The sequence below is a fragment of the Haemaphysalis longicornis genome, unplaced genomic scaffold (assembly GCF_048455015.1).
Source record: "Haemaphysalis longicornis isolate Haplotype H1 unplaced genomic scaffold, Haemaphysalis longicornis Haplotype H1 scaffold_168, whole genome shotgun sequence".
NCBI lineage: Eukaryota > Metazoa > Arthropoda > Arachnida > Ixodida > Ixodidae > Haemaphysalis > Haemaphysalis longicornis.
In genome coordinates this window covers 395,094-411,506 of record NW_027526274.1, presented here as the reverse complement: position 1 = coordinate 411,506, position 16,413 = coordinate 395,094, and the positions used below count along the sequence as shown (strand labels likewise).

At 49.2% G+C, this 16,413-nt stretch overlaps 1 protein-coding gene across 1 annotated transcript in view; it reads right to left on the bottom strand.

Moving 5' to 3' along the window:
• The window catches only part of LOC144166316 (beclin 1-associated autophagy-related key regulator-like), a 49,535-nt gene that overhangs the window by 21,595 nt on the left and 11,527 nt on the right, over window positions 1-16,413 (bottom strand). Inside the window, exons 5-7 of the mRNA XM_077695842.1 lie at window positions 15,737-15,818; window positions 10,032-10,296; window positions 3,234-3,382 (exon numbers count right to left, since the gene is read on the bottom strand). Coding sequence (XP_077551968.1) covers window positions 3,234-3,382; window positions 10,032-10,296; window positions 15,737-15,818 — 496 coding nt within the window. The remainder of the gene's footprint in view (window positions 1-3,233; window positions 3,383-10,031; window positions 10,297-15,736; window positions 15,819-16,413) is intronic.

Genomic DNA, 16,413 nt, shown 5'->3' with positions numbered 1-16,413 from the left:
GTACGTCCAGGTGCATTTCTCTCATCATCTTGATGATTTGGTCATTCGGTATAGGAATATGCTCGTTGCATAGCGCCTCAATTTCAAGGGCTTCGATCTGCACGGACGTTTCTGTATTTTCAACAAAGATGACCAGGCGTACTTTTCGAAAGGTTCGAATCTGTTTCTCTCCTCCGAAGACAGCCACAGTCAAGGTTTCCTCATCTAAAAACTCGCATCCTAGTTTCTTGGACGCCTCTGCAGTGATGAAACTGCGTTGACTTCCGCCGTCGAAAAGAATTCGGTTGCGTCCCGAGGATGCAGAGCCTGCTACTGTTGCGGTCAAAGTTTGGAGCAGTACCGTAGAGTCAGTTTGTAGGGAAAACAGGCTGACGGGTGTAGAGGTCACGGTTTTGCTGCTTGTGGCGTCTGACATGCACATGGTCGTTGCATGCTTTCGAGCACACTTGCCACACCGTAGTCGACCTCGGCAGTCCTTGGACAAGTGGCCTTTCTTCAGGCATCGGAAGCATCGACCTTCCTTTGTGAGCAGTTGTTTTTTTCGCGTGAGGTTCCATTCATCGAAGTCGCAGACCTCTGAACGATGCTTTCTGGACTGGCAGAACAGGCACCGCTGAGTGTTGTGCGCTGAAAGGTGTAGAGCCGACATGGTGTGTACGTCACAGCGTTGCTGCTTTCTAGGTGGCTCTTCTGGGGTCACAGCGACGTCTGAGGTCCTTACTACTGTATGGTGCTCCACGGCTTCTCGACACTGAACTTGATGGTCGATGAACTGGAGAAGCAGCTGAAGCTCTTGTTCAGGCTGTGCCAACTGGTTTTGACGGTCCCTTATTACTTCAGTTGAGATGGATGCCGTTGTTGAAGGTGTCGGTGGGCTGAAGCGCTCGTGAAACTTCAGAACCATGTCGCATGGTAGTACTCTGAACAGGATCTCCCGTAACATTAGGCAGTAATTAGCGGGACTAGTGCCAAGCGCCTTCAAACTTCTTACGTGTACTTGGACCTCGTCGTATAGCAGTCGAAGTTGATGCACGTTCGAAGACGACGAAACTGGTCTCAGGTCCAGAAGGCTTCTGAGGTGATCCTGTACGATGAGCCTTTCGTCACCGAAGCGCTTTCGTAAAATATTGATGGCGTCTTTGTAGCACTCCTCGCTCGGCTGGAGTCCAGAGATGGCCGATGCGGCAGCTCCTGTGACGAGGGTGTTCAAATAGCTGAATTTGTCTGCAGTGCTCAGATCGTCATTATTATGCACGGCCGACGCGAACTGCATCCAAAAGCGCTGCCAGTTTTTCCGGTTCCCATCGAACTTTAGAAGGTCAAGCTGAGGCAACTTAGCCTTGCTGGCGGTCGGAGTCTGGGAACTCGGCAGTCGTGTAGGTCTGGATGCGAGAGCGTCTTGCAACCTGAAGCGCAGGGCCGCTGCCGTGTTCATAACCTTATCGCCGTATCTCCCAGCGTCCGACGTCTCATTATCCAGCAGGTCGTCTGGCGTCTCGTCGAAAATACGGTCGTCGAGCTTCCTTATCTGCTGGTGGAGCGCTTCGGTTCGTTCAAGCAGAACGCTCACCTCGGACGCCGAAAGTCCAGGCTGCCCTCGCAGTGCCTCTTCCGCTTCGATTATTATGCCGTCCAGCTGAGAGCGGAGGCTCTGGCGACGTCGGAGTAGCCGTTCCATGGCGGTCAGCTGGCAGCCGGGGTTTCTGAGGCCAAGATCGCCGGCGTCGCGTCGGTTCAAAGGGCTTGCGCGGCTCCGGGCGTCGATGAGGTAGGCCTTGTCGCGAGATCCCGGGTTTCCGGCACCATGTAATGGACCTCGAGGTCCACCGGCTGCCAAGCCGTCGAGAGAGAGCGGAGAGCGCACGTCTGATGAGAATGAGGGCTTTAATGGAACTGCAATGCGTGGAGCGCGAGCGCGTGCTACCGCTCGGTCCGTGCTGGTGAGATTGATGATGATGGGTGTCATCTGCTACAGCGCAGAAGAGAAAGAAATTCCAACAGCATGAATTATCAGCTCCTTTACCGCACAAGCAACTTCGTGTCTCCCTTGAGCCGCATTTTAAAGAGCGGTTAGAAGCGGTCGCTCGAGCGCCCGCGCCAAATCGCGGCTGGAGCCGACGCCATGTTGACGTCGCCGGCCGCGCCGCGCGCAGCGTGGGGGTGGTTTCGCGGCGGTGTCAGCGCGTTGGGCGTGCGCAGAGCGTTTTCGCAAGCAGAAAACAACAGTCCGGCTGTTTCTGGAGAAAGAGTGACAAACAGGGGAGCGAGAGCCGTCACTTGCTCGTTCAGCAGTCGGGTGCCTCGCCGGCTCGTTCGTACCTTCCGCCGGGCCGCGCAGGTCCGTTCGTAACAGCCGAAATTTTTTTCATTGCAAACGATGCAATTTCGCCGGGACTTTTCGGAAATTCGTATCATCCCGAAATTCGCACCCCCCGAATCGTATCAATGAGAGTCCACTGTAAATAAACACCGATACAGACACGCTCTGAATTTTTTTTTTTTTTTTTGTAGTTTTGGGTGGTTCGAATATTTCGAACAATAAAAGTGTCGTTCGAATCGAATCGAATACCAAAAAATTCGAATCGAATATTCGCACACCCCTAGTTTTTTCCCCTTTTGTCGCCTAACTAAGGTTGAGCTGAAGCTCTAGACTTCTGGTAAGCAGTCACATTATTGATCCCGTGGGTTTAACTCCACAATGCACTCGCAAACAACACTCCAACAAACTCAATTCAGTGTCACTTTAAAAGTGTTGCGCAAGGTGTCCCTCTCGTGTACAGTGCTAGCCTGCTTAAGAGAGCACTTGACTATATATTACTACTCAAGGTATTACCAGTAACGGTTTATTCATTAACAATAATTCTAGTCATAAGAAACCAAAAAGCGTGAAGGTGCCACTAGTTGGTAAGCTGTAATGCTCACAGCACAAAAACATGCATCAAAAGAAAAGAACTACAAACAAGTGCCATTTGAGGCTCTTTTCTTACATCCACTGTCTGTTTTTGCCCTGCAAGTATTATCAGAAACCAAGAAGGTAGTCTACTATTTCGGTTTTATAGTAGCCAGGCAACCTTAGGTCCGGACATACAAACACAAAGAGGACAAAACAACTAGAAAAGATAAAAACTGCATCCGGAGCGCTTTTTTTTACAGTCCCATCAAGGAAAGGAAATGACTGAAGCAACGGAGTGCCCTGCTGCAGGCAGGAGAGGGGGGCTACCCCGGATACCTACGCCAGTGGCAGTACTGGGAGTAGTCCCCGCTGGTGGGTAGCCGCACATTGACCAGGGAGATGCAGCCCTCCGTGGGGGCCAGGGTTACCCAGCGGCCACGGACGTAGACCGTCTGCTGGGCTTCCTCCAGTTCCCGCACCTCCCGGTCCCTGGAACCAAGGAGATCACTCCCTTTCTAACGAGAACTGTGCTCAGGAACACAAACCCCGGGGGTTTACTAGCGCACTCGGATTAGAACCCCCCGAGCTGACTTCTGCAAAATCATGCCCAGTTCAAACCTCAAAGAAGACCCCAACTAGTTGCCTCGGCCTGCCTTTCTACTCACAGAGAGAAAGGCATAGAAAGTGACGGATGGTGTAAAAACAAGTTATTAGCAGACGTGTCCTCAATGATACTAGAAAACGGGTGATTTCAAGAATGTCACCTGCAGACCATACATCAAAAATGTGTACGAGAGCTGATGCTCAAAGCACTACTCATCACGCTCAAAAAACAGGCATCGAATGATGTTTGTAAGAAAGTTACCATGTGTAGCACTAGGTCTAACATTTTTCAAAGTCGTTCTTGAGGCAGACCCATATAGACCATTACCGTAATCTGTGCACGACATCACTTTTGGGTGTTAAAAGCACACAAAAGACGCATTTTATCCAGTCCATAATCCTGATGGGAAAGGAGTATTTGTATGTTCACTGAGTTCATGTTCAGTGTGGACCATTTATAATGTAACCGCTTATAGTGCGGGACCGGATATAACGCAGGTTTTCCTGTCCACCAGTAGGCCTCCCATCGTACTCAATGCACAAGCAACCCCCCACGTGGCAAGTTGTTTCTATTAAAACATTGTGCAGATAAGCAGCCACCCTCTCACTTTTCGAACATTCGGTGATAGCGAGCCGCACTGCCGGAGGTTGCTGAAAGTAACCGCCTTTGGCATTGTGAACACAGGGTAAGGTGAAAAAAAGGTATGAGCTTGCGTTCTTATCACGATGTCCCACGCGGCATCTCTTCATAGACGCTAAGAAACCTGGCCACGCTCTTCGAAACAGACACACAAAGGACGTTAAAGCCACGCTCACGGTTTGCAAGACTGTGCAGCAACCTGCAAGACTCTTCAGCAGTGGCTGATGGGGGGGGGAAGACGAAATGAAGACTGTGGCTCTGTTTTTAAGATGATCAACAAAGAATAACTGAAGGGTACCGTCTTTACATGATTGTAGGTCAACCCTGTTTTCAAGTTTGACAATCCAATGTTGGGGGGGGTCGACTTAGAATCGAAATCGAACTTTGTGCCGCTTGTAACGCCAACAGAAACGAGAAATCACGGGTGCTACAAGCTGGGGAAAGTGTAACACCCTCGTTTCTACGGTTACAGTCGAAGCGTAGCGTCTACCATTGCATACACTCTGGCGTTAATAAAGGTGGTGCCGACTTTGAAAGTTGGCGTTCCCGATGTGTGCCCTCTGTCCACCGCACCTAGAGCGGCTAGCCTCCCACCAGTGCGTTCGGAAGTGTACTGAACATGATATGATTGTGCCTGCGTGAGCACCGTGAATTGACTCAAGGGATTCGGTAATACACATTTGGTTTATTAGAGACGAACAAAACGCTTCCTGAATGCAAGTGACGTACTCACAAATGAAAGGAAATCGCAAGCGGCCGCTTCTGTCAGCCACCATGCTGTTTGTTTTGATATTGCGCGGCAGTGGCCGCTGCTGGTAGCTTCAATGGTTGCCATCTCACAGCGAATGTGTTCTCATGATAGGGAATAAAGTTTCCCGCTCAATCCACAGCACATGGTTATTCAGCGTGCTTATACAAGAGCTTTTCTTTTTTAGCATCTACTGTGCGCACCACAAGCACACGGTTCTTGAGGGAGCATCGATCAGTGAAGAAAGAGCCGCCGTCTGGGGTAGTTGACGGAACAGCTTGTCTTTGTGGCACGATTTTCTAGGCGGCCGCGTGCTTATGTCACTTCTGTGTCGTGCTGAATCGTTCCGTCTGTCATGAGTGCCCTGGGCCCCAAGAACTCTCTCGGCACTCGTTCACAGCAGCATTCAAACAGGCTGCGTTCTGCGCTCGCTCGCTTTTTTTTTTTTTTGAGAGAGAGATTGAGAGATGCAATTTGGGGGGGAGGGTCGACCTACATTCGAGTCGACTTACAATTGTGTAAATACGATAGATTGCGAGGTGGTTGGATTCAGGCACGTTTTGGTTATACAGCTGAACCTCGTTATAAGAGACACTGATGTAAGAGACAAATGGGTATAAGAGACACTAGTGACCCACATGGTTGGCTGCCCTATCTTTCCCATTAAATCGACCTCTTTTATAACAGACATCGGATGTAGAAGATTGGTTATAAGGGACAAGTCATCCTTGAACTTTAATCAATAATCTCACTTGTAATAGACATTTTAACATCAGACGCCGTGCCACCAGTCACTAATTGCAGTTGCTTCCATCCTGGAAGCACAGGTGGACGACAGACGCCTGCAGTCGCTATTTATTATAACTTCAGCAAACACACAGTGGTTCAGTCAGCTATGAAATGACGATGAGAAGCCCTGCCAATGGAAATGCAACTTACAGAAGTGAGTGAAGCCTACTGCCATCCATTGGATGGAGCACGATCGCACATGCGGGTTCTCCCACTGGCATAGCTCCCAATCAAAAAGCATCGCAGATGTTGAGTCCTGCAAGCATAATGAATAGCCTGAGCACACAGCGGAAGAAGCTGTGCGCTCCGCCTATTCATCAGGCTTGTGAACTCAACATGTACGATTCATCTTCCACAAACGAGGAAAGAAAAAAAATCTTGCAGAATCGGTTGTAAAATATAGTGTAAATACAGTCATGAAGCAAACAAAGATTCAGAACTGTTTAATAAATTCTGGGGACCAAACATAAATTAGAATGAATCTTTTGAAACATGCTGTAGCATTCTTTTGAGCTTGTTTTAGTCATAGGGTGCCCACATTGAACTAGGGTCTGATTAGTAAGTGAAAACATGGTACCCTGCTTATAAGAGACATCTCGTATAAGAGACAGAAACTGCTCCCCGGTATGTGTCTCTTATAAAGGGGTTCAACTGTAGTGTAGTACCATTTATGGTGCGGATTTTTGTGGCTCCTGCGACATACGTTACAAGCGGTCTACACTGCCTTTCATTTTCAGGTGTGTCATGTGTGGAATAAATGTAAGCTTGCCATCCAGCACAAACCCAGAAACACGCGTTCCCTTTTTATGTGTATGTCTGCTCCATGCAGTCACATAATAGGTTCTGGATGACTGCAGCGCTCGTTCCGAAAATAATACACAAGTGCTCTTCTGGAGACTAAGCTGAAAACTTATCTCATTTGCCCACAAGGCACGTCTGTTAACATCTAATTGTATCGGCTGTTAGCAGACAGAAGGTTTGCAGGATCGTACGATCCCCGAATGCCATGACATCATAGAGAGATCACTGGACTGTGGCTGGAGAGTCGCCACTGCATGAACTGTTTTTTTGAATACCTTGATTATTTCAATATCTGAACATCTCGGCAATCGAGAGTTTGGAATAAAATTGATGTCATTATTATCAGCACAGCCGTCTTTTTGATACAAGTTTAGTGCAACTTTGTCCTTGTTCTGATAAGGATCATGCCAGTTTTATTGCAAACTTCACACAAATAATAGAGACATTTTTTGTAAATACAGTGGAATCTCGGTCATACGAATCTCAAGGGGCGGCAAAAATATTCGTATCACCCGAAAATTCGTATCATCGGAAAACGAGAAAAAATGGAAATCTGCCGCGCATGCGGCAGGCGGCGGCAACATGGCGTCGGCTCTTGCCGTGAAGAGGTGCAGGTAGCTTCAGCGACCGCTTCTAAACTTTTGTTAAAATGCAGCTCAAGGTGTAAACTAAATTGCTCATGCGGTAAAAAGGAGCTGACAGTGTTGGAGAAAACTGCACCATAAAATATCCGCGCCAAATATCCGCCGTGGAGGTGGCCCAACCGCTGCTGCGCGCGCTTTCAAACTGCTGCCCTGAAGAGCACGCCTCCCAATTGGCACAAGTCGGCAGGCTCCTCCCACTGCCGCGCATCATTTTCCGAACGAGGTAGGCAGAATCTGACACAGGGGCGAAATCGTCGACACGGGCGTCAAAAGAACGCGCGCTCATTGCCGGCGCGACGCACGCACACGAACTCAAGCGTGAACAATTCGTGCGCACGCGGCAGTGGGGGTAGCCTGCCGACTTGCTCCATTGGGGAGGCGTGCTTTTCACGGCGGCAGTTTGAAAGCACTCCGGACAGCCCGCTGGCCCCGCCGGAGATGTTTAGGCTTACCACGGTGGCGGATATTTGATCGACGCTTTCCCTAACCGCGCGGACGATGCTTTGTAGTGTCGTTTTCGCCCACATTATCAGCTCCTGTACTGTACAAGCGACTTCATTTGTTTATTAAAGGAGCCATGAAGAGAAAACAAAAGTTTGTTTTATTCGAAAGATTAGGTGTTTCATAGTACCCCAAGCGCTTTCCCGGAAGCAAATGATGCTTTATTCACTGAGAAATAACGCAATTTAAGCCAAAATTTTAAATCTCCCGCTAAAATTGAACATTCCGTGACGTGTACAATGGCGTCATAGAGCCGGTCCATGAAATGGATACTTAGTATGTCGACTCCATATAGCACCCACACGCGGGAGTCGATCGAGACGGCGGCCATTTTAAAAATACTAGTAAAACCTAGTGCACCCGCAGCCCTAGTCATGGAATCGCCTGATCCGGAGAACAAAACTCTCGCCGAGGAGCTCGGGCTTGCATTTAACAACCTCACACCACAAAAACGCTCAATGCTTCTAAGTGCACGGGCGTCAAGAGTTGTGGGATACGCGGTGGACGGGAAAGCGACCATTCCGCGATAGCCACAACAGACGAACGCCCAGCCGTCGGCACCGCTGCCTCGTCAGCCCCGTCGCGACGGACGAATATAGACTGGTACGTATGTGCTGTATTTTGATTACGGTTAATAATAGTTCAATTTCAGTAGCAGTATCACTTATGCCAGTTGGCCGGTGTCGTGTATGGAAAGCCGTTCGCGCGAGCTCTCTGCTTCGACCAGAAAGATACGAGCGTCAATGCGCGGTGTTTACGGCATTTTTTTCCCCAAGGTCAGAGCGATTTGACGAAGTCGGCGACGAGCGCCAGCATGTCCCAGGAGTGAGCTGACGTAAGGGTCCCTGCCGTAACTGAACAAACTGAAGTTTTCAGTGGTTGTAAACTGGAAACGAGCTCGTAACGACAGCAGCAAGCCAACACCATTCGAAACTTACGCGACGACTGGCACTATCTCGTCGCTTCTTGCTGTTCCTTACTCCCCTCGTTTCTATTTTTACCTTTGCTGGTTGGCGATATGACGGCCAACCTCCTGTGAAGGGATTACGATACGAAGCAAGGTCGCGGCTGTGCGTGCTGGAACGGTTTGTTGGCCCCGAAGAGCCTCGAACCCGAAAATTCGTCTGCGCGACGGCGAGATGTCGAGCTCGGCCGACGGTAGTTACGTACGCATTGGCGCACACGCACGCTTGCGTGTTCGTTCGGAACTTAAACCGTTTACTCCACCGTTCTTTGTCATAAAAAGAATGTGCAGTATGTTTCACGGGCATTTAGCTCGCTATGCAAGCTGTAAGCCCTGCCTAACATGCGTTTGCTTTTGCCGGCCTCCGCCAATCGCAGAGCATTCCCAAGTGACATCACAGGTTCTGTTGCGGAAAATGAGCTGGTGGGTCGCATGGTCATTTCCTTTTTTCCTAATTATGTAGCTTATTTGAGCGAAGTTTGCGTTATAAGTGGTGTCGTTATGGTTCTAACGAGGCAATCTTTCGAATGAACCAAACTTGTGTTTTCTCTTCATGGCTCCTTTAAGTGGCATCTTAAAGAGCGATCAGAAGCGGTCGGTCGGCCGGTGACGCTGCCATGTCGCCGCCGCGCGCAGAATGCGGGTGGTATTCGCGGCTGCGTCAGCGCACCTGCGGCATGTTTTCGTGAGCAGAAAACGCTCCATATGGTTCACGCTTCAACATAATCGACGCGCAAGTGGCGCAGGCAATCCGGCAAGGCGACAACAGGATAGGTGGAGCGCGGGGCATAGACAGAAGCGAGGAATGCGGAGAAGGCAAAATGGCGAGGGTATTCGCTTCAGAAATGAGGGAACGCTTGATTGCCGCGGTTTATTCAAGCAGTATAATACAAAAAAAAAGGAAGCTAGAGGCACGCGAGCTGCAGCCAGCGGAAACGAAAGGTACAGAGAGAAGAGATTGCAGCGGGAGATAAAAGAAGGGAGGGAGAAAGAACAGGCGTCGAGAGGGCGAAATGTTCGGTCGTTCGGTTCGTTCAGAACAGCACCTCCCCACGAGGAGGATTACCGTCAGCGGGGGAGGACTAATGCTTTTGTGCCCGCGTACAACCAAGGCCGCACGGCCGCACCGACACTCCCGCCCACGCCGCAGTCGTCTGCTCGCGCGTTCGTATCACCCGCACCGGAGTGATAAATGCGTACGGATCATCCGAATTTTTTTACATTGCACACAATGCATTTTGGCCGGGGAATTTCGAAAATTCGTATCACAACGAATTCGTATCAACCGAATTCGTATCACCGAGATTCCACTGTACCCTCATTATTTGTGCGAACATTGCAATAAAACTGGCATCCTTGTCGTCGGATAGAGCAGCCTTTTTGTAAAAACAAACTCGTATTCAGTCTTTGAATCATCCCACATGCCACCCGCCCTTCATTGCACCCACGCTGTGGTGGTGTGCTGCTGCTGCTGCTCCTCCGGCCCTCCCCCTGGCTCGAGGGTGAAGATGTCTCTGGCCAGGTCGGCCACGTAGGAGTGCACCAGGGCCTGCCTCTGGCGCTGGCACTCTTCCAGCCGCTGCCGCTTGGCCCCCAGGGAGGCCCGCAACCCCGACAGCTGCTGGGCCCGCGTGGAAAGCTTGTCCCGCACGCGCGACGCCAGCCGCTCCGCCTCCGCGCACTCTGCACGCACCTGCTCCAGCCGGGACTGCCCTGCAGGCGTGGGGAGAGGGGTGTTAAGGCGCAAGCGTTCCTGCGTGAGCTCAACGAAGGAACCCTCCTCTCTGTCACACTTGATGACTCACATTTTCACTGCACACGAAAATGATATTAAAGGGCACTGAACATCGACTACTCGGAATGTATTTTGGGGTAAAGCCTATTATTGTCCCAGCAATCTCCTGCCGCAAGAATCATGAAAATTCATTTGAAACTATGTGCGATAAAAAATCGTGCATAATTGTTCCCTCTCAACTCGACTGCGGACAACGCAAAGAAAGTTGCACGCTCTCTTTCAGAGAAGGGAGCGCCTTATGGTGTTCTCTTCGGCGGTCTGTGGTATATCACAGGCCGAGAAGTTTTCTCCTTTTTTCCGCAACGTGGAGGGGTCTATTTCCGGTCTCATGCCACAAAAAAAGCAGGCATGGCTGCCTGATCCCAAGCGCGCACTCAGGCTGGTAGGGCGCGCACTCAGGCTGGTAGGTGCTTATCAGTGTCTTTCAAAGCCAACTGTCACTCTGTTCCTTTCTTTCCTGCCTTTCTTCCATTGCCGCCTTGTGCTATCGTTCTTTCCGCTTGGCCATGGCAGTTTCAGACACTCGCATTTTCCCCTCTGAACTTGCCCGGCTGCATTGGCCTTCCAGTTTATCTTGCGCGTGCGTGGCGCATGGCTGGAGGGATAGCGGAGACGCCATGGAGGGGAAGGGGGGGGGCACAAAATAGGCGTTTCTTTCTTTTTTTAGAAACTTGGGATGCAAGTTAGGGGTTTGCAAATTACATGAGAACATGCTAAATATAGTAGATTAAATAAGTTCTTAGCCCAACTGTCACGTGAGACCATCTACCAGGTCAACATTTACCCCTACCCCGATCATACGACCCTGCAGTCATACGACCCCTTTGCATGGTCCCTTAAAAGTAGTACGTATTATCGAGGTTCCACTGTATTTGTTTTTTTAGAAAGCAGGTGGGTGTCATCATTGTTTTCGGCGTTAAACAAACACCAACAAAGTGTGACCTTCATGTAAAGTCTGACAGTGAACGGAGGAACAGTTCACTTGGGAAAAATTTTTAAAGGCGCCCATTTATCGTTGCAACCAGGGTGTCGGAACGAAATGAAAACCAGGAACGAAAAACGAAAAAGCGATATTTTTAGCCAGAACGAAAACGAAACGTTATTTATAATTTCGTTCCGGAGCAATAGAAAAAAAAAAAAAAAAACGTTTCGGTTTTCGGTTTGAGTACAAAATGCGTTCGAGTACGTGCGCTCTTGTGCAGCTGCTTTGAGGCTGATTGAATGGACCTTTTCCCAGTAGCGATCTGCGCATGCTTGGACTGCCAGCCGCCATTCTTGGAAGTGGCCCCTGACGAAACAAACAAAAGGGTGTCCCCTGAGCTTGCTGCTTGGGGAGTGGCTATTCCTCCTAGGGCTGCACGTTCTTATTTCCTCTTTTCGGACAGTTCTCAGTGAGTTCGTTTGGGCACACAAAAAAAGGCTTTTAAAGAAAAGAGGCAAAAATGTTTGAGGCTGACCATGCCGCGAGCACTTAATTGGCTACCAGTGAAGGAGCAACGAAAATGAAAAACATGAAGAAAAAGGGGCGATTTGGCCACTGCAGATTAGTCACGCGAGTGTGCGCCTGCTATCGTGACATTCATGTGAAAGGCAGGGGTGACGGTGGGGTAGGGATGGTACTGCAGGACCAGGATATTTCGTGAACGGGTTCCCCGAAAGCCACACATTTCTGGGGACATGCCTAAGGTTCGCCGTGGTGACCGCTAGCAGGACCGGTACTGGAAGAAAGGTCCATTAAACACAAGCACTCCCGCTTCAGTGCAACAGCTTGATTTCCAGCACAACAGTAGTCGCACCTCATTACGATGGGGTGCGACATAACAAATTGCGCTCAAAGATTTTTCGTTTATGACAGCATCTTGAACAAATCTACGTGCCAGATTAACGACTGCCAGCATGTAGTTTCTGGAGATCACTGTGGAAACTTGGAGCGCCATTTGCAGCGGCGCCACCCAGAGGTCTTTTGACACGTTGCGCGCCGAGAAAGCCGTGTCCACAAAGCGTGTTGCATCCGGCGGGGATGAAGACTGTTCTGCTGCAAAGCTCAGGCAAGTGGACATATCAAGCATGCTTCAGCCGACTTCATCAAGAAGCGTTTCACTTGAAATGGCAGAGGATGGCCGAATGAAAAGCTGCATCGAGCTTGTCACAAAAAATGGACGGTCGTTTCGAGCGCAGGTAGCCCTTGGTGTTCCAGCCACCCAAGTCAGCGTGGAGCGGGCATTATCGTAGCTAAAGTTTATTTTATCTGACCAGAGGTCTCGCCTTTCCCCAAGCCCACTTGAGGACGTGCTGCGTATAGGTCATAATCAGTGCCGTAAGATGTGTCTGAAAAAGTGCTTCACTTTTTGTGCGCACTTGTGAGTGACATTTGAGGACGTGCAGCTTCCGAGGTCATGTTCAGGCACCATAAGATGTGTCTAAAAAAGTGCTTGCATTTTGGTGTGCAGCTGTGACACTTGAGGACGTTCAGCTTTTGAGGCAATGTTCAGTGCCATAAGATGTGTCTGAAGAAGTGCTTCAGTTTTTGTGTGCAGTTGTGAGTGCTCTTTTATCCACTTAAATTTTTACCAAAAATCAATAAACATCGCTCTTTGTTTTTCTTTTTAATTTTTGTTCTCATTTTTTTTTTGCGCAAACACGAACCGTTATGAACCGCTACGAAACTTAACTTTTCTCTATGAAATGAAACAAGAAACAAAACGAGAAACATTTCGTTCCGACACCCTGGTTGTAACACTGTACAAGGCAAAGAGCACAAGGATACGGGTTCGATTTCCGGCCACGGCGGCCGCTTTTCTGATGGAGGTCAAAAGCGAAAACGCCCGTGTGTACGAGATTTCGGCGCACATTAAAGGTGCCCAGGTGGTCAAAATTTAATCTGGAGCCCTCCACTACGACACACCTCATCGCCTGCATTGTGACGGTGCGTTAAACCCTGCAATCAATTTACAAGACAAAGGCTTGAAAAGAGAGAATTTTCAAAGTGCACCAGTAAACCACCAGCTACTCACTCCCCATGACTTTTATATCATAAACATTTTCTGAGTTGGAGCTTGCATACTACCAATTAGCTGAGAAGAAAAAAGCTTCTGATGAGGAGAGGGTAACTACAGGTATTCCCGCTCAATTTAATCCAGGCACCAGCCAATTTCATCCAGGGGCCATCTAATTTAATTCAGATGCCATGTAATTCAATCCAGGTGCCAGTGAATTTAATCTGAGTGCCAACCGGTTTAATCCCTTCGTCAGCCAAATTAATCCAGCTATCAAAAGGATGTTCAGGAGTGTTTTGTGCGGAATTAGGTGCAGCTTTCTGGACTTTGTTGGCGTGGTGTGGTGAAAACGTGGTGTTTCTTGATCCATTATGTGCAAAATATTGTGGTGTGGCAGTGAAGGCACTGTTTGTAATACAATGCATTAACACGCAAATACAAGCCGGTAGCTAAGGCAGCTCCAATGTCCAAGGAACAGTGTGCGCGTCTGCAAGGCTCTCAGCATCATCGTTTCCTTTTTCCAAGGCTATGTATCAGCTTGGCTTCCGACCAGTGCAGTGGCGCGTATCCCTGGAGGAGAGGTTGGCCATAACTGAACACCTCGATAATTTTCGCTCCTTTTTTGAAGTCCTTTTCTTTGCCAAGGTGCAAGAGCCCGTGACATAACCTCCGGCGAAGAGAAAACCGGCCTGGTGCAAACGACGGAACAAGGTTAGAGGCAGCTTGGATTGCGGGAATGCTACAACTTCAGACTGGAGACGTGCACAAGTTGCGATGTTGAATGAGATGACGGCGAAGGTGTGAGGGGTCCAATTTCGTAGGTCACATGAGTTACAATGCGTAGGATGCGGTAAGTGCCTGTGAAACAGCAGAGCAGTTTTTCAGACAGGCCGACATGGAGTGATGGGGTCCACAGGAGTATTAAAGTGCCAGGGCCGAAGTACACATTGCGATGGTGCTGCTCATAGCGCCCCTTCTTAGCTGCTTGCGCTGTCGATATCCTGGCGCGGGCAACATGGCGGGCCAAATCAGCATGCGCCACCGCGTCTTGCGCATATTTGGTTGTCAACGACCCCAAGTTAGGCAACACGGTGTCCAATGGCAAGGCAGAGTTGCACCCAAAATGGAGAAAGAAAGGAGAGTAGCCAGCAGTGTCGAGGTGAGAAGAATTATAAGCAAAAGTAACGTGGAGTAGTGGTACGTCGCAGTCACGGTGGTCCCCGGGCATGTACATGGCGAGCATATCTGTGAGCGTCTTGTTAAAGCATTCAGTAAGCCCGTTTGTCTGTGGGTGATAGGCGGTGGTAAGGATGTGCTTGGTACGGCAGGAACGAAGGAGGTCATCTATAACTTGAGATAAGATATACCACACACAGCCCGTAAGCAGTACACGAGGAGCCGCGTGGAGCAAGATTACATCGTGTAGGAGGAAGTCGGCTACATCTGTGGCACAGCTGGTGGGGAGGGCACGTGTGATAGCGTAACGCGTTGCATAGTCGGTGGCGACAGCAATCCACTTGTTTCCCGACCGGGACAAGGGGAAAGGGCTCATGACAATATCATGCGTGCAGCTTAATGGACATTTACGAACACCGGTCATCTGCGAGATCTTCAGAGATCTGTGAATGCTGACCATCTGCGAGATCTTCAGAAGTATCGGCTGCTCGGTATTGTAACGCCAGCAGATTTACCAGCGTCTTGTTACGCGAGCAGACAATCCTTCTGACGATCTCTCAAATGATCAGCACACGACACAAACGGATCAAACGAGACTGCTCTGTTGGTCTACCGGTGTTAGTAAATGTCCATTAATTAAGCTGCGCGCCTATGATATTTTGCACGTAATGTATCAAGGAACACCACGTTTTCGCCACTCCACGCCTACAAACTCTGCAAAGCTGCGCCTAATTTCACACAAAACACTCCTGAACATCCTTCTGATAGCTCGATTAATTTGGCTGGTGAAGGGATTAAATTGGTTGGCACTTGCATCAACTTCACTGGCATCTGGATTGAATTACGTGGCATCTGGATCAAATTAGATGGCGCTTGGATTAAATTGGCTGGCCACTGGATTAAATTGTATGCCGATTGGATTAAATTGAGCGGGAAAACCTGTATTTATTACTTAACACCTGATTTGATGGAAGCGTCAGGGCTTCCTTATTAATCAGCATTCCAGCCAAATTCCTGAGAACCCAATTTACAGACACCCAAAAGCTTACAGAGAGAGAAAGCTGGCTGCAGAAATAGCTGCACTAGCAAAAGGGAGACAGGGAAAAAAAAACGACGAAAATAAAAGCAAAGTTCAATCGCTTCCTTTCACCAAGTGAGATGAGACAAGCGAGGCGGTTGCACTCACCCTCATCGCCGCTCTTCCTAATGTCTTCAAGGATGACGCGGAGATAGGCAACCTTCTCCCGAGTCCTCTGAATGGCCTCCTTCTGCAAGGACAATGCAGTTGCATTAGGCATAGGTGTGCCACCTTCCCGGTTTTTGACTGGCCGGACCGGTTTTTTTAGACAGTGGGCCGGTTGCCTGTCTGTACTTAAAACCGGCCGTCATTGGCCGATTTTTCGGTCATCGTGCCGCGATTAGTTATTTGTTTGGCATTTTACAAGCGTTAATTCAACAACTACGACGATAAATAGGTGTCGGCAAGCTGCGCAAAGACAAGCGAGCAGAGAAAACATGCGGGCGAGCGCGGGCGAGATGCAAAAAAAAAGAGCTTTTAATGGACGAAGTATGTGCGGCTTGGCTTCTCTTCAGGGCAGAACATTCAGATCAATAACCAAAATTTCAGTAACTTTCAGTACAAACGTTATGTTGATTCCTCTCCAGGAAAACGCTACAATGCATACGGCATTGCATGTCAGAAAACATGGATTCTTTTTTTTTTTCAACGCAAATTCAACCTTCTAAATACCACGACCCCCCCCTCCTGCCCCGAAGGGCCGTTTATTTTTATTTATTTTTTTCGGGAAGGGTGGCAACCCTAATTAGGCATCCAATACTGCCCTCAAAAAGGCACTCCCCTTT